The sequence below is a fragment of the Anser anser genome, assembly GCF_964211835.1.
Source record: "Anser anser genome assembly, chromosome: 4".
Taxonomy (NCBI): domain Eukaryota; kingdom Metazoa; phylum Chordata; class Aves; order Anseriformes; family Anatidae; genus Anser; species Anser anser.
Genome location: NC_139724.1, coordinates 1,060,548 through 1,088,223, shown reverse-complemented (window position 1 = coordinate 1,088,223; position 27,676 = coordinate 1,060,548). Strand labels below are relative to the sequence as shown.

At 39.9% G+C, this 27,676-nt stretch overlaps 1 protein-coding gene across 1 annotated transcript; it reads left to right on the top strand.

Annotated features, from left to right (window-relative positions):
• Positions 1–205: 205 nt before the first annotated feature.
• Positions 206–25,107, top strand: METTL14 (methyltransferase 14, N6-adenosine-methyltransferase non-catalytic subunit). Its single transcript, XM_083834199.1, has 11 exons — positions 206–344; positions 584–672; positions 2,205–2,292; positions 9,003–9,083; positions 9,416–9,503; positions 11,733–11,823; positions 13,396–13,537; positions 15,939–16,031; positions 17,379–17,495; positions 20,125–20,335; positions 23,514–25,107. The coding sequence occupies exons 1-11, from the start codon at positions 279–281 to the stop codon at positions 23,825–23,827; spliced, it is 1,380 nt and encodes a 459-aa protein (XP_083690325.1). The 5' UTR covers positions 206–278; the 3' UTR covers positions 23,828–25,107.
• Positions 25,108–27,676: the final 2,569 nt, after the last annotated feature.

The following is a 27,676-nucleotide window of genomic DNA, read 5'->3' as shown; positions in this document are numbered from 1 at the left end:
CCCACGGAGGTGGTGGCATCACCGTCCCTGGGGGTGTTCAAGGAAAGGTTGGACGTGGTGCCTGGGGACATGGCCTAGCGGGTGACGCTGGTGGCAGGGGGTGGTTGGACCAGCTGATCCCGCGTTATTCCGTGATTCCAGGCCCCGCTGCCCTCAACCAACATGGCCCCGGCCACTCCTCCGCCACGGCGCTCCCCCATTGGCAGAAGGGGCGGAAGTGACGCACGGCCGGGATCCCGGCGGCGCGGCACGGCACGGCACGGCGCGGTGCGGCGGGGATGAACAGCCGGCTGCAGGAGATCCGCGAGCGGCAGAAGCTGCGCCGACAGCTCCTGGCCCAGCAGGTACCGACGGGCCCTGCCCGCCCCGCCCCGCCCCTGCCGCGCCGCGCGCGCGGGCCCCGCCCTCTCCCCACGCGCAGCGGGCGCGCGCAGCGCCAGGTGCGGCCGTGCCGTTAACGGTCGCCGGCCGCCGTTGGGGGGGGGGGGGGGTGGCGGTGCCCGGCAGGGGTTCGGGGCGCGCAGCTCTCCGGTGGGTGCTGGGGCGGGGACCCGGGCGTGAGCTTGTGCTGCCTCTCCTCCAGCTGGGAGCCGAAAGCGCGGACAGCATCGGCGCCGTGCTGAACAGTAAGGATGACCAGCGGGAGATCGCCGAGACCAGAGAGACGTGTCGGTCAGTATCGGCCTGCCCCCGCCGTCAGCAGGCAGCCCTCTGTGCTTTCTAACTGCTAGGAGAGTAGGGCGAGGTCGCTTTCCAGGCAGCAAAGTGAGAGCATACCACTTATGTGTAAACATACAAGTCGGTGAAAGGCAGTGCTTTAATTACTCACATCCGAACTTTTAATGAGATGTGTACAGTTTAGACAAAACCTCTAACATCAGTTCACAAATCAACACTCTTCTTGTGTTAGAAAGTTACTGTGAAGCTGAACTGAGGTGTTAATTTAGGCTATGCTGCCTGCACTGCCCCACAGCTCTCACTAAGAGCAGTTACAGTGCAGTTTTACAGATTCACAGATTTCTCTAGGTTGGAAGAGACCTCAAGATCATCGAGTCCAACCTCCGACCTAACACTAAGTACTCCACTAAACCATATCCCTAAGCTCTACATCTAAACGTCTTTTAAAGACCTCCAGGGATGGTGACTCCACCACCTCCCTGGGCAGCCCGTTCCAATGCTTAATAACCCTTTCGGTAAAGAAGTACTTCCTAACATCCAACCTAAAACTCCCCTGTCGCAACTTTCGCCCATTCCCCCTCGTCCTGTCACCAGGCACATGGGAGAATAGACCAACCCCCACCTCTCTACAGCCTCCTTTCAGGTAACTGTAGAGAGCGATGAGGTCGCCCCTGAGCCTCCTCTTCTCCAGGCTGAACAAGCCCAGCTCCCTCAGCCGCTCCTCGTAAGCCTTGTTCTCCAGACCCCTCACAAGCTTGGTCGCCCTTCTCTGGACTCGCTCGAGCACGTCCATGTCCTTCCTGTAGCGAGGGGCCCAAAACTGAACACAGTACTCGAGGTGCGGCCTCACCAGAGCCGAGTACAGGGGCACAATCACTTCCCTCAACCTGCTGGCCACACTGCTTCTTATACAGGCCAGGATGCTGTTGGCCTTCCTGGCCACCTGGGCACACTGCTGGCTCATATTCAGCCGACTATCCACCAATACTCCCAGGTCCTTCTCGGCCAGGCAGCTTTCCAGCCACTCATCTCCCAGCCTGTAGCTCTGCTTGGGGTTGTTGCAGCCCAGGTGCAGGACCCGGCACTTGGCCTTGTTGAACTTCATGCAGTTGACCTCAGCCCATCGCTCCAGTTTAGTTTAAAAGTTCTTACAGTTTGAGAGAAACGTTCAGTTAAGCACCAGCTACTCCGTCCTAGTTTTTATTGATTCTCACATGTAAGTAATGCAGATTTTCATGTGTGAGCAGGCCCAATTTGCGATAGGTACTGCCTCAGTTAGCATAAGCTGTACCTGTTAGAACAGAAGAATAACGACACAAGGTAGCTCTTGTCAGGAGTCCTGTCATTAGGAAGATGTACTTGTGTCAAGTATTCTGAGAGGGGAACAACTTCCCCTATGTGAAGTTTCAGAAGCATTTCAAACTAATGGAAGCAGGCAGCTAAGACAGATCTTCAGCGATTTCAGAAATGTTCTCTCTGGAGTGTTAGAAGCTGTTTTGTATGAGGATTTTTATGCATGTTTTTAGGGCTTCTTATGATACTTCTGCTCCAAATGCAAAACGCAAATATCCAGATGAGGGAGAAGCTGATGAAGAAGAGATTGAAGAATATAAGGTAGGACAAAAAGGAAAAAGTGACTTTTTTCTTCTCTGGTACTCATGCTTCCCTGAGAGGCACATAAAGTGCATGTATGTGTGCATGTATAAATAAAAATAAATGGGATGTGTATAGGTTCTTTAAATATTCGTGAGGGCTGAAGTAGTTGCTAAGCCATTCTCCATCATATTACAAAAGTCATGGTAATAGGGTGAAGATCCCAGTGACTGGAGAAAAGGGAATATTACACCCATTTTAAAGAAGGGTTATAAGGAGAACTTGGGAACTACTGAGCAGTCATTGTCACCTCCGTGCCTGGTGAGATCATGGAACAGATCCTCCTGGATGTTACAACAAAACGTGTGGAATACAGGGAGGTGACCAATCTAGCAGCCTTCTGCAGTGGAGTGACTGCATCAGTGGACAAGGGAAGAGCTACTGATGTCATCTACCTGCATTTCTGTAAAGCTTTTGATACAGTTTCCCACAGCATTGTTGCAACTAAATTGGGGTGATGTGAGTTTGATAGATGGGCTGCTAAAGAGTAAAGGATTGTCTGCATGGCCGTGTCCAGAGAATTATCGTCAGCAGCTCAGTGTCCGATGGGAAGCCACTAATTAGAGTGGTGCCCCCCAAGGGTCTGTGCTGGGGCCAGCACTACTGAATACTTTCATCAGTGATGTAGATGGTAGGATTGACTGTGCCTTCAGCAGGTTTGTGGGTGACAGCAAGCTGAATGGTGCAGTTGATATGTGAGAGGGAAGGGATGCCATCCAGAGGGACCTCGTGAACCTCCTGAAGTTCACCATGGCCAAGTGTAAGGTCCTGCACCTGAGCTAGGGCAATTCCTGATGTCAGTGCAGAGATTGAGAGCAGTCCTGCAGAGAAGGACTTGGGTTACTGGTGGATGAAAAGTTAGATATGAGCTAGCACTGTGCGCTTGTAGCCCCAAAAGCCAACCGTATCAGGGGCTGCACAAAGAGCAGCACGGCCAGCAGGGTGAGAGAGATGATTCTTACCCTCTGCGCTGTTCTTGTAAGACCCTACCTGGAGCACTGCATCCAGTTCAAGATGCATCCCCAGTACAAGAAGAATGTGGATGTGCTAAAGTGGGACCAGAGGAATGCCACAAAAGTGATCAGAGGGCTGGAGCACCTCTCTTAAGAAAGGTTGAGAGCATGGAAGTCGTTCAGCATGGACAAGGCCTCTGGGGAGACCTTATAGCAGCCTTTCAATATATAAAGTGGCTTTTAAGAAGGAGGGAGAAAAACTTTCTACCAGAGTATGCGGTGATGGGACAAGAGGCAGCAGTTCTAAACTGAAAGAGGGTAGATTTAGGTTAGTTGTGAGGAAGAAATTTTTTCATGGTAAAGTTGGTGAGGCACTGAACAGGTTGCACAGAGAATCTGGCAATGCCCTATCCTTGGAAGTGTTCAAAGTCAGGCTGGGTGAGGCTGCGAGCAACCTGGTCTAGCAGAAGGTGTATCTGTCCATGGCATGGGGTTAGACTAGATGATCTTCAAGGTCCCTTCCAACCTGAACCATTGTATGACTTCTGTGATACGTCCTTCAGTAGCATCTTCCTTGATATTTTCCTTAGAAAATGTCAAGGATATCAAGGATATTTCCAAAGACCTTAGCCAGCATGGTTCTCTCCAGATGTGCTTTAGGTACGTTGCATTGGAAGCTCACCAGAACCTGATGTTTGGAAGTTTATTTAGCACAGCTCCTTGGAGAAGGTGGGTTCACGTGGTAGTGCCCACAGGGAACGGCAGTGTGCCACTGCTGGTTGTCTTGTGTGGGAAGAAGTGGTAAAATGTGTATGTGCATGGCTACACGAAAAAATCTTGAGCAAAGTTTGTGTCAGAAGAAAAGCCTGCACAGGTCATTAGATGAGGTATGGGGAAGCTGAGGGTGCCTCCCTGCTAAGTGCAAAATAATGCTGTTTTGGATGAATGGACGAACTAAGGGATCTTAAGGGAAGGGTAGTAGGAGGCTTGGTTCGGGGTATACCTTAAGTCTCAAAAATAGCCAGGAAAAGTTCAGTTGGGGTGGAACAAAAAAGCCTCCATGGTCATTGAAAAATGAGTGGTTGTCAAAGTCTCATGCCCTTCATTTTTCAAATAATCTTCCAAGTGCTGTTTGATAGCTTTCTTGTTTCGTATCTAATGTAGCACTTTGGCTAACATAGTAGAGAAAGGAGGTTAAACAAAAGTACGATTATGATACAGCTGTCTTTCTAATTTGCTTTGTATCTTGTTGCAGCATGTGTCCTCCCTCTTCCTTTTTTCCTTGTCCTCATAATCTTGCTTCTGTGATTATGTAGAATCAAGCTCAGTTTATTTACGAAATAAATAATGTCTGCTGTTCCCCTGGGCACCTAAAAATAGATACATTTATTTTTTAAAGTGAGGTTACGTTTGTCTTCAGTTTTATAAAGCTTTCAATAGTACTGTCTTATTAAAACCAGAAGTAGATGTAAGACCGGACATTTTTGATGGCTTAGTGTTGAGGTCTATCTGTAAGTAGAGAGACGTTTCTTTTTTTAATGTGGTAAGTGGTAGTCTCTACATCTTGTTTAGCAAACCAATTAAATCACTGTCTCAAAGAAAGGATTTTCAGAGTGCACGCAATATTTGTGAAGTGCTTATGAGCACATGCTCACGCATGATCAGTTCATATTTCTTTATTATATACCTTATCCATTTTTCACCAAGTATGTGGTTAAACGATTTTTTGTGCGTATGTGTGATATATGTGGCTAAGTCACTTTAGTTGTGTTTAGCGTATGAATCTTGTCGTTAACATGGAGAAACTTACTCTGAGGTGGGCTGTAACCACTTACAGGGGGTCAAACTCTTGCTATATTGTTGGAATTGGAAAAATGTTACAGTAATGCTGTCTCAGATCAACTTCAGTCTGGCAGATGAATAGATTTAAGGAACATGAAATGCACAAGTTGAAAATCTATAATGGAGCCATCAGCTGTTTTTTGCAGACATTGTTAATTCCATTTTGGCAAGGAGATAAGAACATGGTAAAATCCTGTGTGTTTATATAACCTTTTTGTTAGTACTTTGAGCAAGTTTAAATTTAGTCTTGTAATATGAACTGGTCTAAAAATCTAAATACTTAGGGTATCAAGCCTGATTGGATTGAATTTAATGTGTTTTAGAAGAAGCAATAGTAGCCTTAGCTACCAGCGTTACAGACAGATTTTACAAATGTGTCCATTTTGTTAGGAAAATTAGAGATAAATATTTCTGGTGGAAAGTGACTGGTACATCTGTACAACCCTGACTTGCTGAATTGTTGGGTTCTGCGTGAGGCAGTCAGTCAGTCCTTTGTGGGCTTTTTCATTATTGGGGGGGAAGTCTAAGAGCAGGATTTGTTGTGAAATATTAAGTGTGTTAATCTTAGCCATTTAGGAACTTGTGATGCAAAGAAATGTGTTTTTGTTTGTTTTTGGTAGAATAAATGTTAAGTTATGGTGGTGGTTTTTAATAAGCTTTCATCTCATATGAAAATAAAGGGCTACTTAGTGAAAAAGAGGATGGGGTGTTTTTCTTGGTAAAATGTCAGGGTTTCTTTTTATGGTTGAAAGAGTCAAAAACTTGGCTACTACAATGGGGGGGGGGGGGAAGAAAACCACCAGGGACCCAGAGACTAGGTTCTGTTGAGTCCTGTCCATAGGTCTGAGACGTTTCCGTTTCTTGATTCTTTTTATTATTTGGAAGAAACAAAACTCAAATGTAAGGAGTTTTAACTCTTATATCAGTATTTTGTAACTTGTCGCATCTGAAGTATTATGTTTGTTTAATTTAATGTCTCCCGATTAAATGCTAGTCTGCATTAGAAGTTCTTTTTGAAATATATTAAAATCCCAAATTTGTAATCAACTTTTTTTGTCGGAAGAATGTTGTGAAGTGGAAGGGGATGGAGAAGTTAAATGAGGAGGGATGTTCATTGATGGGTAGTCTGTGGTGTTAGACAAGTCCTTTGCATAACAGTTTTATCATGTCCTCAATTTGACACTCGTATATTTTTAGCAGTGCTGGCTGTCCGACAGTGTAAAATACAGTATTCTTTTCATAAAGAAGAAAGGGAAGGCAGAAATGGGTATTTGCATGAAACTAGAAGAAGTCTATTGTAGAGCCCAAAAAAAACCAGATCCTTCTGTCTGATCCACAAGGCTGACTTCACAAGTACCAGAAGCAAAGTAGCATAGAGAAATAAAGAGTGTGCAAAAAGAATAAATGTTTAGTGGAGACAAAATCAAAGTAAAAGACTATTTTCTATGAAATCTTTCTAGGTCTTTCAGGCTGCCACAGTAGCATCTAGCTGCATGTGAAGCTCCTCACTGTGTGAGTTGCATGTCGTGGAGCGGACGGCTTGTCCAGCTGCACACTGGCAGATTGACTTCTGCCTGGGAGCTGGGCTCTGCACTGCGCACCACAGAGGTGGGGGATGTGGGACAGATGCTTCACTAGCAAAAATGAATAGTGGAGATTTTAAGGTCAGAGGGTTCAGTTTTGGTTCTGAAGAACTAGTGCAGTACTTGTGTTTTTGTCAAACCGTAACAGTTGTACCAGGATTAGTTTGAGCTCCCTAGCCTGTAACTGAAAGTGATGAGTACTAAGACTAGGCTATCTACTGCCCCTCCCAGCCTGGCTGTAGGCTTCTGGGAGCTGTGATGCTCCGTCTCTCCCCTTCCCCAGGTGTAAATTTCATCGGTTGTGCTTGTACCCGTATAAATGTCTGGTGTCAACAGAGTCCTGTAGCAAAGAGTTCCAGAGTTTTACCTTTTTACTAAGTACAATATTACACGTCCTTCGAATTTGCTGTCTGCCAGCCTAATTTGATACTTTTTTTTCGCTTTGTTTCTGCAAGCAGTGGTCTGTGAGCTTGGAATGCCTCCTTGTCATTGTTCGGGATGTCGAAATAATCTTACTCTGTTTAATCTTCCTAATTGCTTAATGTATCTTTAGTCATTTGAAAAAACTGTGCACTTAAAAATTGTGGTTAGCTTTTGTTTCCCCAACTTAGCAACAATAAAACAAATTTGTAAATCCAGTACAAGAACATCCTATCTTGTACTGTTATTAATTTCATTCTGTATCTGTCTTTATATTGTGCTTTGCCATTGGAAAGTTGATGTTTGTTTTTTTCTTTGCGGCTGCAAGATATTTTTTTTATTTATTATGAAGGCATAAAGAGGACTGGGATGACTCAGAAGTCTAGAAGTTAGAAGGTATCTAACAAGTGCTTATCATCAGAAGGCTAAGATTTAGAGGAAAATGGGAGAGGGAAAACAGGTGTTATCTTATGATCACACAAGCAGTTTTTAGTAAAACTCGAGCTTTCTGCTTTTTTTTCCCCTGAATAGCACTTGCTGGTGTTTGTCTGCTGTTCATTCCTTTTCCTTGTAAATACTATTGCTGTTTCTGATAATAATCTTTTTTGGGGGGAGGGGTCTGGTTAAGGGAAACAAAAAAGTCTGTTGCCCTAAGTTATTCTTTTTATCTAACAAAATAACTGGGGAGATGGGGAAGAGAGGGGAAAGTCTCTGACCCGTTGATTTTGTGAGGCATTTCAGAAGTTGGTTCTAAGCTCCAAGTTGAAAAGAACACAGAGCTTATTTCACAATTTCAACAGCTGGAGGGATCAAAACAGGGAGAACAACTTCTTGTTCTGTTTTTTGACAAACAGCTTATCTAGTATGGGGTAAATGCAGAGATAGTAAGAGCCTCTTCTCTGCATCTTTTGACTTAATATGTGTGGTGGTGGTGGGGAGTTGTTTTCTAAGAGAAATCTGTCTTAAGAAATCAAATGTCTATCTTAAAATGTCTTTTCTTTGTATTTCAGCCTTCACACAGCTTTTCTCGTACAAAGCACCGTATTAACTGATTAAGTTTTCTGTTGTAATCAGCAATGTGTGAAAGAGTATGTGAGTCCTACTCAAATATGGTAGATGATGTTATTCAGTGGTTCTTCAATTTTATTTATGTATAATGGACTCTTTCAGGATGAACAGAAAAACAAAGTGACGTGGAGAGTCTCTTTTGTTTCTGTTCTCTCTTGTGAATGCTGCATTGGAAGTTCAGAGTGTGTCAGTGTGACAGATCCCTGAAATCTGTTGAATGGACAATTGCTGACTTTAACTGGGGAAAAAATTGTGATAAAATTCCTCCTTCCTGCTTGTTTTGAGACTGGCAAGTAGGAAGTTGAAAGTTACTTTTCAAAAAAGTCCAAATGAAACGTTGTTGTATACCGTGCAGTGTTTCTTCATGGTGTGGACTGTAACAGATCTATATAGGGAGACGGTTTCAGCTGCTAAGGTGAAAAAGATTGTACTAGTGAAGAACTTCAAAAAATCTATCCCTCGCTTTAGTTCAAGGAGTGAAAAAATGCTGGGACAAAAATTGAAGTTCTACACCTTGTAAAGCGCAATCTACACTATTGGTGTCTAGAAATGAATGGTTTCTTATTTTATTCACCTGACCCCTTTTCAGTAACCCTGTCATCAGTGGTGAGAGAGAGAGCGTTTTGGCTACAGGTCATTTCCCCCTTCACCCCTAATATAAAACTTTTCTTGAACCATTCATGATGCACTGTTACAGGTGACTTATGTTTGTAGACAGCTCGCTCACTTCATTAAGAAGCAGAATCATAACAAGGAGAGAAACAGCATGATCTTATGCACCTCTAAAATCTGCTCTGTTTCCCAGGATGAAGTAGAGCTGCAGCAAGATGAAGAGAACCTGCCCTACGAAGAAGAGATTTACAAAGATTCCAGTACCTTTCTGAAGGTGAGCAGTTTGTGCAATTAGAAGTCTAGTCAAAGATGGTATAGTTGTGTTAAACTGTTTCTGCAGTTTATTACATTTGAAACACAGCCTTAAAGGTTGAAGTAATTAACTGAAATTCACAGGTTCTCATGAAAGATGTAAGAGTAACAATGAGCAGTAGTAATGGGGAGTCTGATTTGGGAGGAAGAATGTGACAATCTTGAATAGTTTGGCTTACAAAGGCACGTTGAAAAAAAAATCAGTTACTTTCTCTTATCAGACTAACACATGCAGTGTGTGTGTGTGTTTAGTTATATCGCTGTAGTTGTCACTGATATCCGTTTGTTCTCTAGGGTACTCAGAGCTTAAATCCCCACAATGATTACTGTCAGCATTTTGTGGATACAGGACACAGACCCCAGAACTTCATCAGAGATGTCGGTATGTCATACTAACTGATTGACATTACCTCATTTTCTTCACTAGCACTTTGGTTTTTTTCCTTTCTTAATTTCTCACAGTTACTGGAAAATGTAGATACACATGTATGTACTTCATTGTTTTGTCCCTCTGTGCATACATATCAATGTATAAATTCATGTAAATGATTTTTTTTAATCATTTAGAAGATTATTATCGTTTAGGAGAATATTAACCAGCCTGTCTTGGGATTTTATTTGAAAGTATTTAACCAAGAAAAGTTTTTTAAAACTAAGCTTGATGAGGTGGATGAGTTTAATGAGCAGATTTTGAAGCCTTTGGAAATGTAACTGAGCATGTAGAGTACAGATAATACTTAAGTATTCAAAGCAGTAAGCAATATGGATAATGTTTACCAGCTAAAGTTTGTAACTTCTGACAACTCATTAGAAGTCCCAATGCATTACTGCATTTAGAGGATGTCATTTTTTAAGTTTATGTTTATTGGGCCATCTAAGGACTTGTTCTTGAAGTCTTAATTTATTAAGCCTGAATTTAATAGTTTCAAAACCAAGGGTCCTGTTTGGTCCTGTTTCCCAGAATGGGTGCCTAGTAGTTACCTGCTTTAAAACAAGGCAGGACACTTTCCTGTCTGTAGCTGTCTGCAACATTTTATTCAGCCCATATTTTATCATGTTTACAGTTGTCAGGGAAAGAATGGTGTGTATATAGGTGCCAGCCTAAAAAGGGGTTGTTTGCCTATTGAGGCAGTTAGTTTAGTATTAGTTTTTCTTCTCTCTATTTTGTGAATGCTTCTGTAAAACGCGTCAGGATGTTTAGTATTAAAACTGTTTTGACTCAGTTATGTCTTTATTTTAAAAATATCTGGGCCTCACAGTAACACACTTCAAGTAGTTGTACATTGTTCTTGGAACTGAGTATGTAGAGAGTGGATGTCAGCCCATGTTATTTACTCTCACTTCTGTGCTGCATAAAGAATGGCATATTGGTTAGCATAAGTTTTCTGCGTGAACACTGAGACTCTGCTTGGGTGCTAGTTCAAAATTGGAAGCTACGCTGTAAAAAGCTGTAGGGGAGGTAGTGGTCCCATAATACCAGGGAGAGACACTTAGCATCTGAGAGAATGCTTTTGTTTTCTATTGTTTTGTTTTAAACAATTAAAGTTCTCTTGATTGAAAATTCTTTTTTATCTGTTGCCTAGCTGCTGGTAACCAGCTTCCATTTCCACTGGTCAGGAGTATTTTACTTCCACTGGAAGGAACACAGTAGTGGATATCAGAACAACATGGTGGTGTTTTTGAGATGCTAGGTGTTTGAGGGAAAAGATGAAAATAATTTCTGGTTTTCTTATACATAAGTAACTGTGGAGACAGCAGGGATGCATACTAACAACTTCTCTTTTACCACTGTAATGCCTAGGGTTAGGAGTTCAGAAGTTTGAATTAAAGGAGAGGAGTTTTGTTTTTGTTTTTCTCACTCCATTGAAGTAGTAAATGTGAATGATCATGAGGCTTTGTAAATAACTCTAAAGCTGCTTGGGACCTTTTCAGCTTCTGCTGAGACTATTGTTAACAATAACAGAAATATACTCTTTCTGGCTACGTTTTTGGAGGGGAACTGTAGAGTACTGATTTATTTTTATTTTTTTTAGAAACGTTTACTGCAGAAAACCTAATTAGGATTCTCCCTTGTGAATTCAGTGCATGTAAAAAGTTTGAAAATTAGCAATCATAAAGCTAAGTCTTGAAATCCAATAAATAAATATACCCATGTTCAAGTCTCCACAACTTACCTGAGCACTAGATCTCTGTATAAGGGGCCTAAGGGAACCAGCTACAACCCAATTGTTTCTGTAGAGATAGTCCTCAAAGATCAACTAAAACAATGGTGGAAATTAGTGTTAATTATATCTTAATATAAATTTATGGATGGGGGAACAACAAAATAGCTTTCTCTCATCATTCTTCCGCTATTAGTTTAAATGAAAGATATCCCTTCCTATAAAAGGAGTTGTGAACTCTTGATCAGTGTGGTGCTCTAGAGAAGATTAGAATATGGACGCTGAATTCAATAATATCCAGCCGCATTAGCCATAACTAACTGGGTAAAGGCAGGAAGCTTTTGTTAAGTACTGAACAAAAAACTGCTTTGAAAAGTTTGGTTTGTTTTAACAAAAAATAAAATAAGGCTAAGTGTTAACATGTTAACTTCATGTTTTCTTCTTCTAAGGCTTAGCAGATAGGTTTGAAGAATATCCAAAACTTAGAGAGCTCATCAGATTGAAGGACGAGCTGATATCTAAATCTAACACTCCTCCCATGTAAGTGTTCTTGTGGAAGACACCTTTCTTCTCCAGACCGGTTTGAAGTTAGCTGTCTGCTTTGCAAATTTCTATCTTTAGCACCTGTTCAGAATTTACATTTTCTATTTCTGTTTGTGCATACAAATTAATTGAAACTTCAGAAGAATAAAATCAGGTTTTTTCATTAATCTAGATGTTTAATGTAATATATAAAATAAATTTTCTTCCAATGTGTGATTATTTACAGCATGTGAAGCTTTACTTTTTTAAGACTGAGCTGCCAAGCAATTGAGCTGCAGGTTTTTATTTGGGAACTGAAAGAAATACACCATATGATCATGAATCTCTTTGTATCATGTAGTATATGCTAACAAGAAAATCTTTTGAAAACTGGCCTCAATGTAACCTTAGTTGTTCTTTTAAAAGTGTTTTTTTATAATATTCAGGTGTCGTCTCAGTGTCTATTAATCAGATGTTACTCTGCAGTTTAAGACCAAAAAAGTTTAGGTTGTCTGGAAATAATTTGTCCTATTAACTTCAAATTACCTCTCAGTTTTTTGCTGAGAGCTAGATGCAGTATAAGCATGCAGCATGTTACTCCCAGGAGTTTGAACCTATCTGAATGTGAACCTCATGCTTTTAAAATGCAATCCTAATCTGTACCCAGAAAAACAGCATTGTTTCATAAATGACATGAAAAAACTTGAAGAGGTTGTCTAAACAACTGAGACACAAACTGCGTAACTCAACTTGCTATTTTGAAGTTAGATGCATTTTTGCATGCTTAGCCTGAAAGCAAAAAAAGGGAGAACTTGTAATCAAATGCCACATTCTGATAGCAGTGAATACATTCATGGAATAATCATCTCTTCCAGATAAATTTTTGGGAGGAAGGGTGGTGGTAGTCTGCTAATCAAGTGTTCTGAAACTAAAGGTATTGGGGGAACAGAGTATCATTTTTTTGGATAGTGATACAGCAGTACCCAGTGGGCCAGTGTAGATGCCAGGCATAAGGGTGAGTTTGAGCTTATTTAATTAAACGAACTTGTTAGGGAATTATGCTTTTGCTACATGGATAGAGAAATAAATTTATACTATGTGAAAGTAACCAGGTTTCCAGTATTCAGAATTTTCTCAACATAATATAAAACAAATGGCAATTCTAAAAATATGCCGCTTTTCTGAAGTGAAGCAAACCAGAAGTCTGTTAGCCTGTCAGTGAGCATGTTTAACTCAAATGTTGATGTTTTCTCCTATATTGTCCATGGAATGTATGAAATGTTCAGTGATTCTTTAGAAGATATCGCTGTACACTCTATCTAGGCATCTGTTTCCTGCTTGCTAAGTAGAACCCTAAAAAATGTTTATTGAGAGAGAGACTACTTTTAAAAAAATGTAATGTAACAGCATCCAGTCTAGGTTAAGCAAGAATGCATTATGCATCTTCCTTGTGTTTAGTGTGTTTAAGCTTTCGTGAACTAAATGGGAGTCTCTCCTCTTAACTTGCTATGCAGAAGTGCTGTGTGGAGTCTGAGTTTCAAAGCGCTGTTGTAACTTCTCCAAGCAATTGATCATCTTTTGTTTAAATAGGTACTTACAAGCAGACTTGGAAGCTTTTGATATTAGGGAACTGAAGTCCAAATTTGATGTGATTCTCTTGGAACCACCACTGGAAGAATACTACAGAGAGACTGGCATTACTGCCAATGAAAAGTGCTGGACCTGGGATGACGTAAGCGTTTTTCTTGCTATGGAAAGGATTTAATACATGTACTTAAGGATTAGTTTGAGGACTTAAATTGGTAGCAGAATGTTTTAGAGATGTGTTTAAAGAAAAATGGGATGTGTTTCAAAACCAAAAGTCTAGATTCTTATTAAAAATAATTTTTATATCATACATATGCCTACGGTGTTTGTGTTAAAAGACATTTCTTTCCCCGAGGAGTTTAAGGAATTAGAAATACCATTTTGTTTTCCAAGAGCCTGATGGAAAACTTAAATGTACTAAGTGGATTTTCTGTCTACTCCCAAATTCAGAGTTTCCTTTTCTCTTTGATTTTTGCTGTTGAAATTCACAATACCTCCACTGTAAATAGTCCCTTTTTTCTTGAAATTCTTGAAGAGGTTTCTAAAGTATGCTTTTTAATACATTGATCTTTAGTCAAAAGAGTAGATGAGTATATGTCACTGATGTACCTTCTTTCTCTGAAGTATTGACTAGGTATGAAATTTTAACAATCCAATTGTAATCTTGAGAAGCCTGACAAAATAGATCAATCTTGATTATGATTTTTTTCTTGTATTTACATATTCCTTTACCACTTGGTCACCTCAAAGGCTTTTTGAATAAGGAGAAATCTCAGCGTGTAAGATGTGATCTTTCTCAAGATCAGTGTAGGTGTTTTTGTTTTATTGAGCTTCAGAGAACTGAGTTACAGAAAAGATTTAGGAATTGTTCCAGTAGTAACACATGTAGATGTAAAGAAGAAGACAGTCAAGACTTAGTGATACATAACTGTTTTATGTCTGTACCTTTTCTATAAAGTCAGCTCTAGAAATGTAGGGTGAGACCTAGAGGCCTTGAAGTACTGAATCTCATTAAGCACAGCAATTTGATGACACGAAGCATGCTGCCAAGCTTGAGTATTCCTTAATTTGGGAATTGAACAAAAAATCTTGTAGTACTGATGTTGAATACCAGTAGAGTGGTCCTAGTCTACGTATGTACATTTTACCCATTTATAAACAAAGAAACCATAAGAAAACAGACCATCTCTAGCAGTAGAGCAGAATAGCTGGTTAAAAACTGTTTGAGTAACCGTGTCAGGAATTCTTAGATTCAGGCATATTGGTTGGAATATGCAGTTAATAAGTACATATTATTCAGGAGACCCTATTTGAAAGGTATGCAGATTGTCTTTGTTAGCAGCTAATTTGTTATAATACAAGTGAATCATTGGATTGAAGCAGCTGTAGCGGAGATTTTTGTAATCTGTCTTCTATGCTGTTTGGAGGGAGGGTTATGTGGGGGGACAGCTTCCTTGTAGATTAGATTGAGTTTGTCTCCTAAAGCCAAAACCTGTGAGTATGTAACTTCAGAAGTGAATCAGTCAAACTAATCAATCAAGTGAACAAAATAAAACTCAGTCCACCTTTAAGGAAAGAATTTGAAAACAAAGGTATTCATACCCGTAATAATAGATTAGGTGTTAAGGAATGTTAAGGAGATGTTAAGGAATAGATAGCTTCTGTGTTAGCCATCCTGTTATGTCAGGCAAAAATGATGCCTGGCAGTGTTGTCTGGTGGAAAAAATACTCTGTCCTAACAGAAAATCTGGAAGTTTTCTTTCTTTTTTTGAGTAAGGAGTCATTCTCTTAGTCCTGAGTTGTATCATCTTGGACTGCCTTCTTCTGCATTATTTTTCTTCACAATGATGCTGAATGAAGCTTAATTTAATGTGTTGGCAAGTTACAGATGAATCTCTTCAATTTGTACTGAGAAACAGCTGCTTTGCGTCTGAAGTTATTTCATCCTGCATGTTTCTCGTTTGTCATTGTTGAACCACTGTCCTGATAAATTCTTATTTTTTCTTTTTCTGAAAGTGAAAATGGAGAGAATGTCTTTTCTATATGGTAATAGGAATTAGGCTGTGTGTATTTTTTTATTATTTTTTTATTTTAAACATGTTTTCATAAGCTTCACACAAGTAACTTCAGGGCTCAAAAGAACCAGAGCGCCCCTGTTCTGTTACTAAATCTTTTTACTACCAAAGAATGATGCAATGAAGCAGTGGTTTAGAAAGAAAGTCACGTGGATTGTACTAGTCTTTTAAGAATGGAATTTTCTATGCAGATAGAATTTATGCTAAAATAATAATCAAGCTGATCATCAACTACGTTGAAAATATACACGTACTGATAAGTTAACTTGCACAACATGCTTTCTGGAAAACTATTTGAAGAAGATGGCCATAGAGATAATGCTGTCTGAACTAACATCTTTAATAAAAGTGCTTTCTGATGGTTTCTGTGATAATGCTTCAACACTTGTTAGCTATTTATCCTGGTATAATTGAGGGTTATATACAAAAAATAAGTAAATATTTAATTCAGAAACATTTTATTATTCTTAGATCATGAAATTGGAAATTGAAGAAATTGCAGCCCCAAGGTCATTTGTGTTTCTATGGTGTGGTTCGGGAGAGGGTCTGGATCTTGGCCGAGTGGTAAGACAGTGTTTTAATTCAATTTATCAGGGACATGCTTTAAAGTTTATTTTTATCATTGACTTTCTCTGTATAGAATTCTCAGCTGCAAAGGCTCAGAGATATTTTGTTACTCTGGTAGAGGATATGTAATTTAAAGTGGATTAAATACATTTAAGTGAATCTGGCATTAACTGTTTTGATACTAAAATTTTGCAGATGAGCTGCTGTGACTGTGCAGAAGCACAATTCTTTCATGACTAGAAAGCTGTACTTCTGTCTTGTTTTTTGGTGCATGCATGTTGCCACAGGAGCAGGTTGCCATGTTTAATGCATTTAAATCATTGGTTTTTAACAAGTCTTAAGTTTTCTGCTAGAAATGTTCTTTCTAGTAGAAATGTGCTACTGTTTCATAAAGTAGGACAGAATTGTGTGTGTGGCACTGTTAAGCAGATCTTCTCTGCTGTAGTAAGCTGTGAGGTTTTATTACCCTGGAAGATCTTGGAGTTTTAGAGTAATCTTTGTGTATACCACGGTAGCACTGCTTCGTGTTGGGGCTGGCGGACTGAGAATTTCCAGTATGCTCAAAACATTCTTTTCTTAGTTTGAGCAGTGCTTTATTAAAAAATGATACAATATTTGTTAAAAGACAATCTGTGGTTACTAATCTATTGGCTTTATCACCTACTTTTCATTCTGAGGTTGGTTAAAGTAGTTTTTATACATACGTATGATTTTGGTTATGGACTTGCTCATAGTAGCTGGACAGTTCTTGACCACAGCCGTAGCTGAAGGAGCTTAGGTCTCTAATGCTGAATTTCCTTCTTTTGCAAGAATGCACAAGCAGGAGTTAAAGGTTAAAAAGGCTTATAAATAGGCATGTAAGATGATTTCTTTGTTTGTTTTTAAATACAGAAGAAAAAAAACCACAAAGTGATAGTAAAGGCTTTTGGCTGTTTATCTTGTCCTTTATAGAATTTTATTTGGATGTAAAACACTACCTGATTCTCCACTAATACCTGCACAGGGCCAAGGCATCTGTTGTTTTGACTAGTTCTGATTAAATTTTTAAGTGTCACGAGGTTAACAAAAAAATAAAAAAATGTGTGCCCAGTTCAGCAGGGTATCTGTGCAGTGGTTAGATATTAAAAAAAGTGGTATGTAGACAAATCAGTGTGTGCATAAATGTTTTGTTTTGACAGCTTGACAAAGCGTAGTACAGTCATGCCAGTGAAGTAGTTCATTCATCTGTGACATATTTCTCTTCCAGATACCTTTTAAGAAAAGTCAAGTATCCATATTAGTTTTCAGTTTAGGTTCCTTTAGTTTTTGGTGTACTGTGAACTGTTTTATGTCTGTAACATGTAGTGTCTACGCAAATGGGGTTACAGAAGATGTGAGGACATCTGTTGGATTAAAACGAATAAGAACAATCCTGGAAAGACGAAGACACTAGACCCTAAGGCTGTTTTCCAAAGAACCAAGGTAAAGGTTGGGCTCGATTCCTCCTCTGTTCCCATCCTGTTCCTTCGTGCTAATCGAACACCTGGTGCTCCACAGCAGTTGGTGACCTGTTTTCAGGGAAGTGTATACCAAGGCTTCAGAGTTCTTTTGCACAAAGTGCATTATATGAAAATATTCACAGGATGCATGATGAAATTCTGTCCCCTTCTTGACTTCACTCAGCGTGAAGTACGGAAGTATCATCTAAGTTTAATAATGCATTGTAAATTTCTATTAGAATATTCTAAATGTGATACTTCTGAGCCTCATTGAAATGCAGATGGCAGAAGAGGGTTTGTAGATTGAGGGAACAGGAACGAAATCCTGAGAGTGAGAATGGAAAAATGTATAGAAAATGCTACTGTACATTGTAGTGTTTTTGTCTTCTGGGTCATTTCAGTCATGGGTGAATAGTAAATGAGCACTATTAGTAAAACCTCTTGTGTAGCACACAAGCTTCTTTCCATACCAGAGGGGAGAAGTTGTTGGTAGAGGAACATCTTTTGGCTGGAATTAAACTTGGCAGAAGATCTTGGCTGAATTTGATGTCTGAATCTTTAAAACTGTAGACTATAAATTGATGTAGTGATGAAAAATCATTGTGGAAGATTGGCTAATGGTTCTAAACATATATATTCAGGTATGTGCCCTGAACTTGAACCAGATGGAAGACTGTCAGGGACCATAGTTTAGTCAGCATCTTCCTGAAGATGACTGTCATGCACAAGTGACAGAATCAGTCGGCTTGGTTTAAATTAAGCAGTTTCATAGGCATGTGTTGTAGATTATGTGTATTGCAAGAGATGCAGAGGACAAAAAAAATGTATTCTGATTTAAGAGACTCAAACGTATATTATTCAAGACCTTAGAAAAAAGTTAATAGGATTAATGAATTATTTTGTGTATACTGTAATATAACTGTGGCAGTTTTACTGAATGCAGAGCATTGGCTGATAATTTAAAGTGTCATTAACCTCTGGACTCATTCTACATTCATTACTTATTCATTAGTGTTAAACATCCTCTACTCTGTCTCAGATTTGCAAGCTTTAAGAAGTATAAACTTCCCTTTAAGATATCTGGAATCTTTCTTTGACTTGCATTTACATTAATCTGAAGTTTGTTTGAAAGTGTGATGTATTAGCTATAAATATTTGTAAGTAAATAAATACTGTATGTTTATTGTATACGGTATTGCAAATATGTGCAGCTTGCTTACGAGGGAGAGGCTAAAACAGGAGGATTTGGGGGGCACTTTCATGTCTTTGTTAACGGAGGAGAATAGTTTCTGGTATTAGGGAATTTCTCTGTTTATTGAACAAGGGTTGGGCTGAGGTCACTACTTATGTACTAAACATGGAAAATTCAACTAGGTTATTTTGACTAAATAGCTCTGTTGTGCAAAATATATTTACCAGTGATTACAATAGCAAATACTGTCCATCTGTGTTTAGTTCAGGTGTCCCTCCAGATGGGGGCTTTGTGCTGTGCTACCTGTTGTAGAATCTGCAGTGCTAATGAGTGACATTCCATATATTATGAAAATAAGGCATTTTGGATAGTTCTTCTAAAGACTAGAATCATGAAGCTTTGCTTGATGGGTAATTTATTTAGCAGTGTTCAAGCTTTTATTTAGGTACATATAATGTCCAAAAACGATGCAGCTTCCATGCAGTTGATCAACTGCATATATTTGATAGGTCACCTATTTCGCCTTTCATATTTATTCACTAACTCTTAAAACCCTTGCCAGAAGTCTGGAAATGATTACATACTTTTGTCTTCATCTTCTTTAGAGCCATCTGGTGATGGTTAGTAAATCAGGGCTTTATGGTATCAGGGAAAATAGCTCATTTGGGGTTTAGTATTGCCAGAAACAGAATCTGAAATTAGTATGTAGAGCCTGCATTTCATCCTGTACCAGTTAGGGTGATTTCTTATTCATAGATCCTACATACTAGTGAGTTCCAGAGATCTATAACATCCTAGAGGAAAGGAAAGCAATGCTTGTTACACTTAAAGAACACTTTTAATGCTGACAGAATTGACTGAGATTGTACTGATAGCTTCACAGTGGTTTTACTTTTTGGTGCAGCAATATCCTGTAGAAAGGAATCTGAAGGTAAAGGCTATTTTTGTAACAGATATGATATTAAAAAAATAGATCTGATTTTCACCGTTGTGTGACTGAGAACTTTGGGAATTGTTTGTATGAAAAAAGGTAGGATCAGAATGCTGATACAATAAACTGTTCTCTTGCTTTTACCTTTACCTTGCGCTTTCTTTTCTTGTGGCGATTTCTCAGCTTTTCCAGCCTAAAGCGGCTCTAACTTTGCTGTAATTGAAGAAGTTCAAATATCTCACCTCATCCTCTGAGTTCTAGCACTTCATAGCGTGTAGTTCACCACGCCAGGTAACTGGCGCTCTCTCGGCTTTGTTTTCAAACAGCCCTTTTGGTAGCTTTTGCTCGTTCTGTTTTTCTAGTTCATGCTTCGGGCTGTTTCTGTATAGCAGTGAGATGTACCGTGCCTAGAATTTCCTTCCCTTAACCCACGGGTGCCTGTGCTGTGGCAGCGTGTGACGGGTGCTCTTCTGTGTTGTCTGTGTGTAGGAGCACTGCCTCATGGGCATTAAAGGAACCGTGCGTCGCAGCACAGATGGTGACTTCATCCATGCTAATGTAGACATTGACCTGATCATCACAGAAGAGCCTGAAATTGGCAACATAGAAAAGCCTGTAGAGATTTTCCACATCATTGAGCATTTCTGCCTTGGACGACGACGTCTTCATCTTTTCGGAAGGGACAGTACAATTCGACCAGGTACCTGAGATGTTTATTTTGTCAACTAGTTAAATTTTAGTTTACTTTAGTAGCCCTCTTCTGTTATCTGAGGCCACTTGATAGGTTCTGGTGGAAGCTGAGACAGTAATATTTAGTCCTTCTGCACTAGCTGCAACTTCAGACAGTGCAGTATAGATTTCAGTAAACCTTCTGAACAAGTTGTGGCATGAGCCAAAGTGTTTGTCCATCTTGGTGACTTCTCTGTAGGGGCAATTAGTAGGGAGTGAGAAGCCTGCTGGATGGAGAAATTCCCAGGTTTCCCTACCCTTCTGTTCCCGGACAACTAACCAGCCTGATGTTCTTCAGCAGAGAAGGACTGAGGCATCGCTGTGACAGTATCAAAGGGACTTTTCCATTAGTGGCAGGAGCATCGCATGGAACCGTACCAAGTGATATTACGGTTATAATTTCTGCTCTTACTGTTATGTTTAGGAACAAGTCCAAGTCACAGACTCAGGTACCACTGTTTTCTGTTTAGTTTTATAAATACTTGTTTTTAGAAGTAAATACTTGCTCAAACAACAAGAACGATCTTTAGGCTTTTGTGCTCTCCATATCCTAATTGAAGGTGAATGCTGAAATTGTGCAGTATTCTACTGGAATACTGAAACGTGGGTTTTTTGTCTTTCAAGGTCAGATTCTGTATATTTCCTTCCTACTAAACTTCATTTTTTTGGACTTAATAGTGAAGTAAATGCCACAGCAGCTGTAAAAATTGAGATGTCTTAATCATGTGCAAGACACAGCAGCAGAACTCTCTGCTTGTAAAAATCATACCAGTGTCCTACAGAGGTTTCCAGAGGTATGTCATAGGTCAGAGAATAGATTTCAAGGAGGTGTGTGTTTAATTTATGTGAAGATCTGTCAGTCATGAAGCTGTGTTGTTTGGAAACTGTGACAACTATAATTTTTTCAGAAATAGCTTATTTTTTTTAACCAATGTTTTTTCACCTGTTCGTGTGTTTAATTCATCAGTGAGTATAACAAAATTCAGCTTTCTTTTTTCCCACATGGCATGTGTTTACACCTCTCAGGAGCATGATTTCTTTTTCTAAACTGATTTTTAAATCCCTCTGAGCTTGGTGCTAGACCTGTTGTCGGTATCTCAAGAGCTAGTGTCTTACACTGGGTGCTTTATTTAGTATGATAGATAACGTGGAAATATATGGATTGAAGTGTACTGCATTTTATTTGTTTAGATGGTCAGGCTTTCCAATTTGCCATGTATGATGAAGTAATTTTGCTGCAGGAGAGTAAAGGCTGCAATAATAAGATATATCTGGACACAATTTTTGGCTTTTATATCAGTTGTCAGCGCCACTTCTGCCTTAAAGTCTAACGTGAAATACAACACAATGGTCCTGGTTCTTTCAGTTATCCGTGGCACTGGAACAGGGTCCCTGGGACCTCGGTGCACAGGGCACCAAGGCTGCTGAAGTTCAGACGCAGGGTTTGATTTTTGGGTGGTACTGCGTAGAGCCAGGAGCTGCACTCGCTGATCCCTGAGGGTCCCTTCCAGCTCAGGATATTCTGTGATTCTGTGGGTGCTTGAGGTGACCGACTTTGTACCTGGTGTCATGGGTAGTGCAGTCGTGCTTTACGCACTGACAGGTGCTGTGAGCGTTGGTCTCTGAACAGTGTATAGCAACAGCATGACCTTTTCAAAAATAAAGGAGATTGGAGGATGGTGAGGTAAAAATGCTGTGGTTTCACTTGATTTAGATTCTTCTAGCAGTTCTGTATAACACTGTTTTCTACCAAGTAGAGATGAAGAGTTTGGATGGCAGAAGAGAAATGGATACAAGTCCAGCCATGGTCTGTTTTACTGAATATGAATATTAATCTGTGACAGAAAAAATACTGCTTTTTCTTTTATTGTGATTGGAAAAAGTGGTATATCAGTAGAGGAACTGTAGGCAGTATTACTTAAGTACATATCAAAGTACTGTTTCGGTTTTGCTTACACGACTGTAGATTAATGAGAGTAGTGGTTATTGGCCCTTCCTATTCTTTGGCTTGCCTTTGCTTTGAATTTTCATGGTGATGTCTCAGTGTGGTTTGTGTGTGGGTTTTTTTTTTTTTTTTTGTAGAAATGCATTGTTCAGGCATTACTTCAATGCTGTAGTAGGTGAATTCTCATAAGTTAGTGTCACAATGTCATGTTTTTCTGATTCAACATTTGTATTTTTAAATTTAATGGTTATCCTGCTATTAGGTTGTGTACTTTAAATCCCTTTATTCTTTGGGAAGTTGGCAGAGCATGCTGTTTTTTTATTGATTAGCACTTTGAATATAGAATTACTCAATTTGTGAATCTCCACAGTGCTCTATGAAGTATGAAAACCTAAACAAATAGACCTTCTTTCTTTTATTCTTGTTTTCCGTATTAGCATGTTGCTGAGATCGCTGAACCACATTTTTCTTCATTAAAATGATGCGAATGAAAGTTAAATTTCCTGTGACGTTTTCAAGTGGTCAAGCCTTATTTTAGGCCCAAACCCAATTTTAGTTCATATTCTGAGGAGATAGGCATTTAAATCAAGTATGTTCCTGCCTCCTTGGTTCACTTGGTGAAGCTGAAGTGCTCACTGAACGTTATGTTTGTACATGAACATGTTGGCTTAACTCTTTAAACTCTGTTTTCATATCATGGGATTCAGCAGCATTGATATTTTGCTGTGTTTTCAAATGTGTGCTTACTGAATGCTGTGCTCCTGGCTGCAATGTCACAGTTTGTTCTTGGAGACAAAGTTAAACACCTTTCACCAAGGGGGGAAGAAGAGGAGGAGATTATCTTTAAACTAGATGAATTTACTGGTCTGGTTTACAGTGCAGTCCCAGAGGGGCTAGAAAATGTAATATAGGAACAAGTGAAAAGAGCAGGCAAAGTGGTATTGTAAAACCACAGCCTGAATGTTCTCATATCCATATGTAACCAGAAGAAAAACAAATAAAAAACCACAACAAACCCAACCCAAAAAGCCTGTACAAATGTCAAAGTAACATCTTAACTTTTCAACAACTGTGGTTTTTCAAGAGGTGACCTCTTCATCCTGTCCAGTACAGATGACATGTAGATAAGGGCCTTTCCCCATCACTTGTGGTGGCCTTGAAGCCCGAAGTTAGTGCTTTGGTTGACTCTGCTTCTGTTCCTTAGGCTGGCTGACTGTAGGACCCACCCTCACAAACAGCAATTTCAACGCAGAAACATATTCTTCATACTTCACTACTCCAAATTCCCACCTGACTGGCTGCACTGAAGAGATTGAGAGACTTCGGCCCAAGTCACCACCACCCAAGTCCAAGTCCGACCGGGGTGGTGGCGCCCCAAGGGGAGGAGGGAGAGGCGGCACCTCAGCAGGCCGAGGAGAGCGGGGCAGAGAGAGGAACAGAACTAACTTTCGGGGTGAGAGGGGGGGCTTCAGAGGGGGTCGTGGAGGTACCCACAGGGGAGGCTTCCCCACGCGCTGACGCCTGCTAGGAAATCACTTCTTCCCCCAGTCCCTTGCCTCATCTCCAAACCTTTTTCTTAGTCTTGCTTTTGCTAAAGTGAATTATTCTGGGGACTCAAGCTAGATGACTTTTAAAACTGTTTTTTGTGCAAGCAGTTCCGAATACTCTGCCTTTCAGTGACTGGCCTGGCACATCACCTCACTTGGCAGGCAGGATCCTGCACCTGGTGGCACTAAGCTCAGCCTCCCAACGGTTTCTGTTGTCAAAGCAGAGAGCACCATCTGTTCAAGCCATGCATAGGACTGAAGCGAAGATACTTGCTGTTCGCTTACAAAACTTGCAAGCTGTGTGTTGTTTTTTTTAACTGTCACTTTCTCCAAAACATGGATTCCTTTTCCTTCCTTGTAGGTCCGGGTTGGGGCTGACTTGCATTAATAGGATGGAATGGGCATAAAATGCAGTTCTGAATTGCATGGTAATAGCAGACTTATTCTCTTATTCATGGAAGAAAAAGTGCTGTGTCTATACTGACACCTGTTTTAACTTCTTTTAAACCAAGGAACAAATTGAATAAATAGAATTCTATTTTTTTCTTATTTGGTTTAAATTTCCCAAACTATTCCTGGGAATAGGGAACAAGTTTTATTTTTCATTTGTGAAGTATATGCACTCGCTCTTCATGTCAGTTGTGGGAAGAGTGGTGATTCTGTGCAGTCACATGTTGTACTTTGTGAAAGCAAGAAGTTGTACGTTTATATCCAGTCCAGAACTTGTACAGGTCTGGATCATTTCTTGAGTAGGGATTTTCACCCAGCCTCTGGCAGTAATAGCCTTGTTCTTTGGTAGGGAAAACCAGACCCACTGCAGAGCAATTGCAATGTTTGTAGTAGAAAGACCTCGTTAGACACCATACTGGAAATTGAGGTGATGTGAGGTGAGTGAGTGCTTCCTGAGCACAAGCAGCTGAACAAAGAAAGCGCAGTCATCAGACTGATCGCTTTGCTTTGCCTGTGGACCCCACCTGCATTGGGAATGGATTGTTGGTGATCAGCTCCAGAGAGCAGCATGAAAAGAAAGCGCTTCACTGCGGTATGTACACTACTTGCTTTCAGCAGAGCTGCAACTCTGAGCTTCCTGGACAGTACTTGGTAGAGTGAACGAACCTGGCTGTTGGCATCTCAAATTCTTAGGTATGGATTTGGGAAAATTGGCTTTTAAGTCCCAGTGTTTATCTGTTGAAGCCAAGCTTTTAAGTAACTGTCCTGTAAAGCAGTGAATTATTAAACTTGTTTATCAAAGCCAGTGTTGAAATAATTTTGTAAATATTTTGTGGGTTTACTTTCTTCTTAAGGTTTTGGAATAAGTAAGTTTTATTGTGGTTTCCTACCATTGTGGTTGTCTGCTGTTTTAAAAAAAAAAAAAAGGGGGGGGGGGGTTACTCAAGTTTTCTTTCAGTGCATGAAATCTTAGCACAGAGGTTTTTGTATGATCTGGTCAATGTCACTGCCTTGGTGTTGTATGTATTAAGGAGCTGTTAAAGGGTAAATGAAACTCACCTATTGCTTACATTTTGTTTTTTCCTGTTAGATCTGGAAAGCTGAAGAAGGACTGGAAGGGGGAGGGGGAAAGGGGTCTGGTTAAACATTGTGTTCACTTGGCTGTCAGCAAAGTCTGCCAAACACTACTGAGAACAGCACTTGGGAGTTGTGTTATGCCACAGTAAGAAAACATTTTCTTCTTGATTTTTGCCTTAATCATGTTCTTACTCAAAAAGTAAATACTGGAGACACTTAATCAATCTTAAGAAGGTAGCCTGTGTGCCAGTGGCATATTACATATTTTTTTTCCTTGGTTAGTAGAAAATATTAATTTTCATTTCCTTCTTTTATTTCTATGTTCATAGCTGGTAGTTTGGTTCTTAGACTGCTCTTAACATAGAAGAGTGGGCTGCACTGAAGATGGGACCTAAAAAAGAACCGAATGAGCCCTGCGTCTGTATTGGTTTGCAGAAGCAGGGATGTTGCTTGAGACTTGTGACATGAAATTAATTACACATGGTCTTGTAAACAATTCTAGGAAATCCCTCTTGAATACGCGAAGTTGAGTTTCTGGGTTTTTCCTTCAAAGCTGAAATAGCTGAAGTAGTGTAAGAGGGGAAAAAAGAAGTCTGCTGTTCCAGAGGGTGTTAGATTGTATTTGGATGGGCCAACTACACCAAGGAATTGTAATGTTTACATTGGTAACAAGTAACTTGCCTTACTTTTCTAATAGAGGTTAACTGGCAAGGAAATAAAGCTTCCTGCTTGTCACCTGTGAAGGAAAGATGCCTTCTGGTCATATTCTGAAGGTGCTGTTTCAACAGTGGTGGCATGCCTCTAAAGGTAAGACAGTAATGCATGGATGTAACATACTTGTGGTTGTGGAATGATACTTAGAAAATCCTGCACTGTTTTTTATTCTACTTAAAAAAAAAAAAAAAAAAAGACCAGATGTTTTTACTGTTTAATCACTGATGATTTGAGCCACATATAAAGTGGTGACTAGAGATGAAAAGCTTTGAATTTTATTACCAGTGGTCAGTTAACTTCTCAGTTTCAACACTTTAACAGAAGTAGGATAACGCTCATAATTGGTGAAGTCATGAATATTTCATTTACAGTAAGCGACATAATTTGAGTATGTTATTCTTGAAGATTAAAAAGCCTAACAAGTTTCCTTTCCAGTTTTAATAAATGCATAATGCCACCAATCTGATTTGGGACGCCTGTCTAGGTCTTGTCATGCCTCTCCATTCTGGAAGAGGTTTGTAGTACTTTGAATATCGTATACACCCTCTGTAAATTAGGCGCAGGATTTGACAATTGCACTGACAAGATACTCAGGATGTTCTGGCATTTTGCGTCAAAGGGATTTCAAAACATCAGTCAGCTGTAAATCATTGTGTGATTTACATCCAGCCTAAGAATTGTTTCTGCCTCAGATACAGCCAGCTGTGATAAGTTGGTTGAAATGTGAGAGATGCAGTCCTCTTGGAGATTTCTGAGGTTTTTCTCCAATGCAGTATCATGCACATGGACTCGGTGTCTATGTTCAGTCACTGAACACTTTGTTCAGTGGAGTTTAGGCTTCAACAATTTTGATCTGAAAATGGGAGTTAAATAGCAGAAAGTCAAGGGATATGGTAAGTAACGGGTGGTACAGAGCAGGTACGTGGGGGTACAAAATGGTTCTGCTGTCTCAGTAGGTTCTTCTTACTAGATTTGTGTGTGTCAAATGGAAGGAGTAAAATGTCACACTGCTTGTGATGGATCTCTGCTTTTCTTTTGGCTTCTACTCAGATCTTAATTCTCCTAAGGTGGAAGGCTGTAGACGTTTTCCTATTGTGTGAGGACATAAACCTGAATGCAGCTTGTTGAATACCCACCCCCATGAGAGGACAATTCGGAAAAAAAAAGTCCTCCCCTCCTTCATTGTTTATGCTCGCTTACACTCACCTAAGAAAAAAAAAGTTACAAGAAATGAGGATGGAAGTATCTGAATAAGTAGTAACTGCTGTTATTTTTGTTCTTCCAAGTATAATTTTGACAGCTTCTTTTCTTTCCTCATGCCTGAAACCAAAAAAGCAGGGGGTAGTCTTATAATTACATAGATGCTGTTGTGATTCCACCAGTTAGCAAAACAAATGGCTCAGTTGTTGCTTCTTCCAAATTCATGGAAGATGTCTGTGGGTTTTTTTGTATGTGTGAAGGGCAGTGTAAAAATTGGCTTTAATACGTAATACTGGCTTGCCAGGCCACTAGTTTTTGAAGTCTATTTGAATATATTAAATACTTTTTAGTAACTTGTCAAATTATGTATCACATCTCA

Excerpts from the sequence above, each read along its gene's own strand:
- METTL14 (XM_083834199.1), top strand. The coding sequence starts at position 279 with ATGAACAGCCGGCTGCAGGAGATCCGCGAGCGGCAGAAGCTGCGCCGA. Across the intron at positions 9,504-11,732 it reads GAACTTCATCAGAGATGTCG|GCTTAGCAGATAGGTTTGAA; the intron begins GTATGTCATACT and ends TCTTCTTCTAAG. Across the intron at positions 11,824-13,395 it reads AAATCTAACACTCCTCCCAT|GTACTTACAAGCAGACTTGG; the intron begins GTAAGTGTTCTT and ends TTGTTTAAATAG.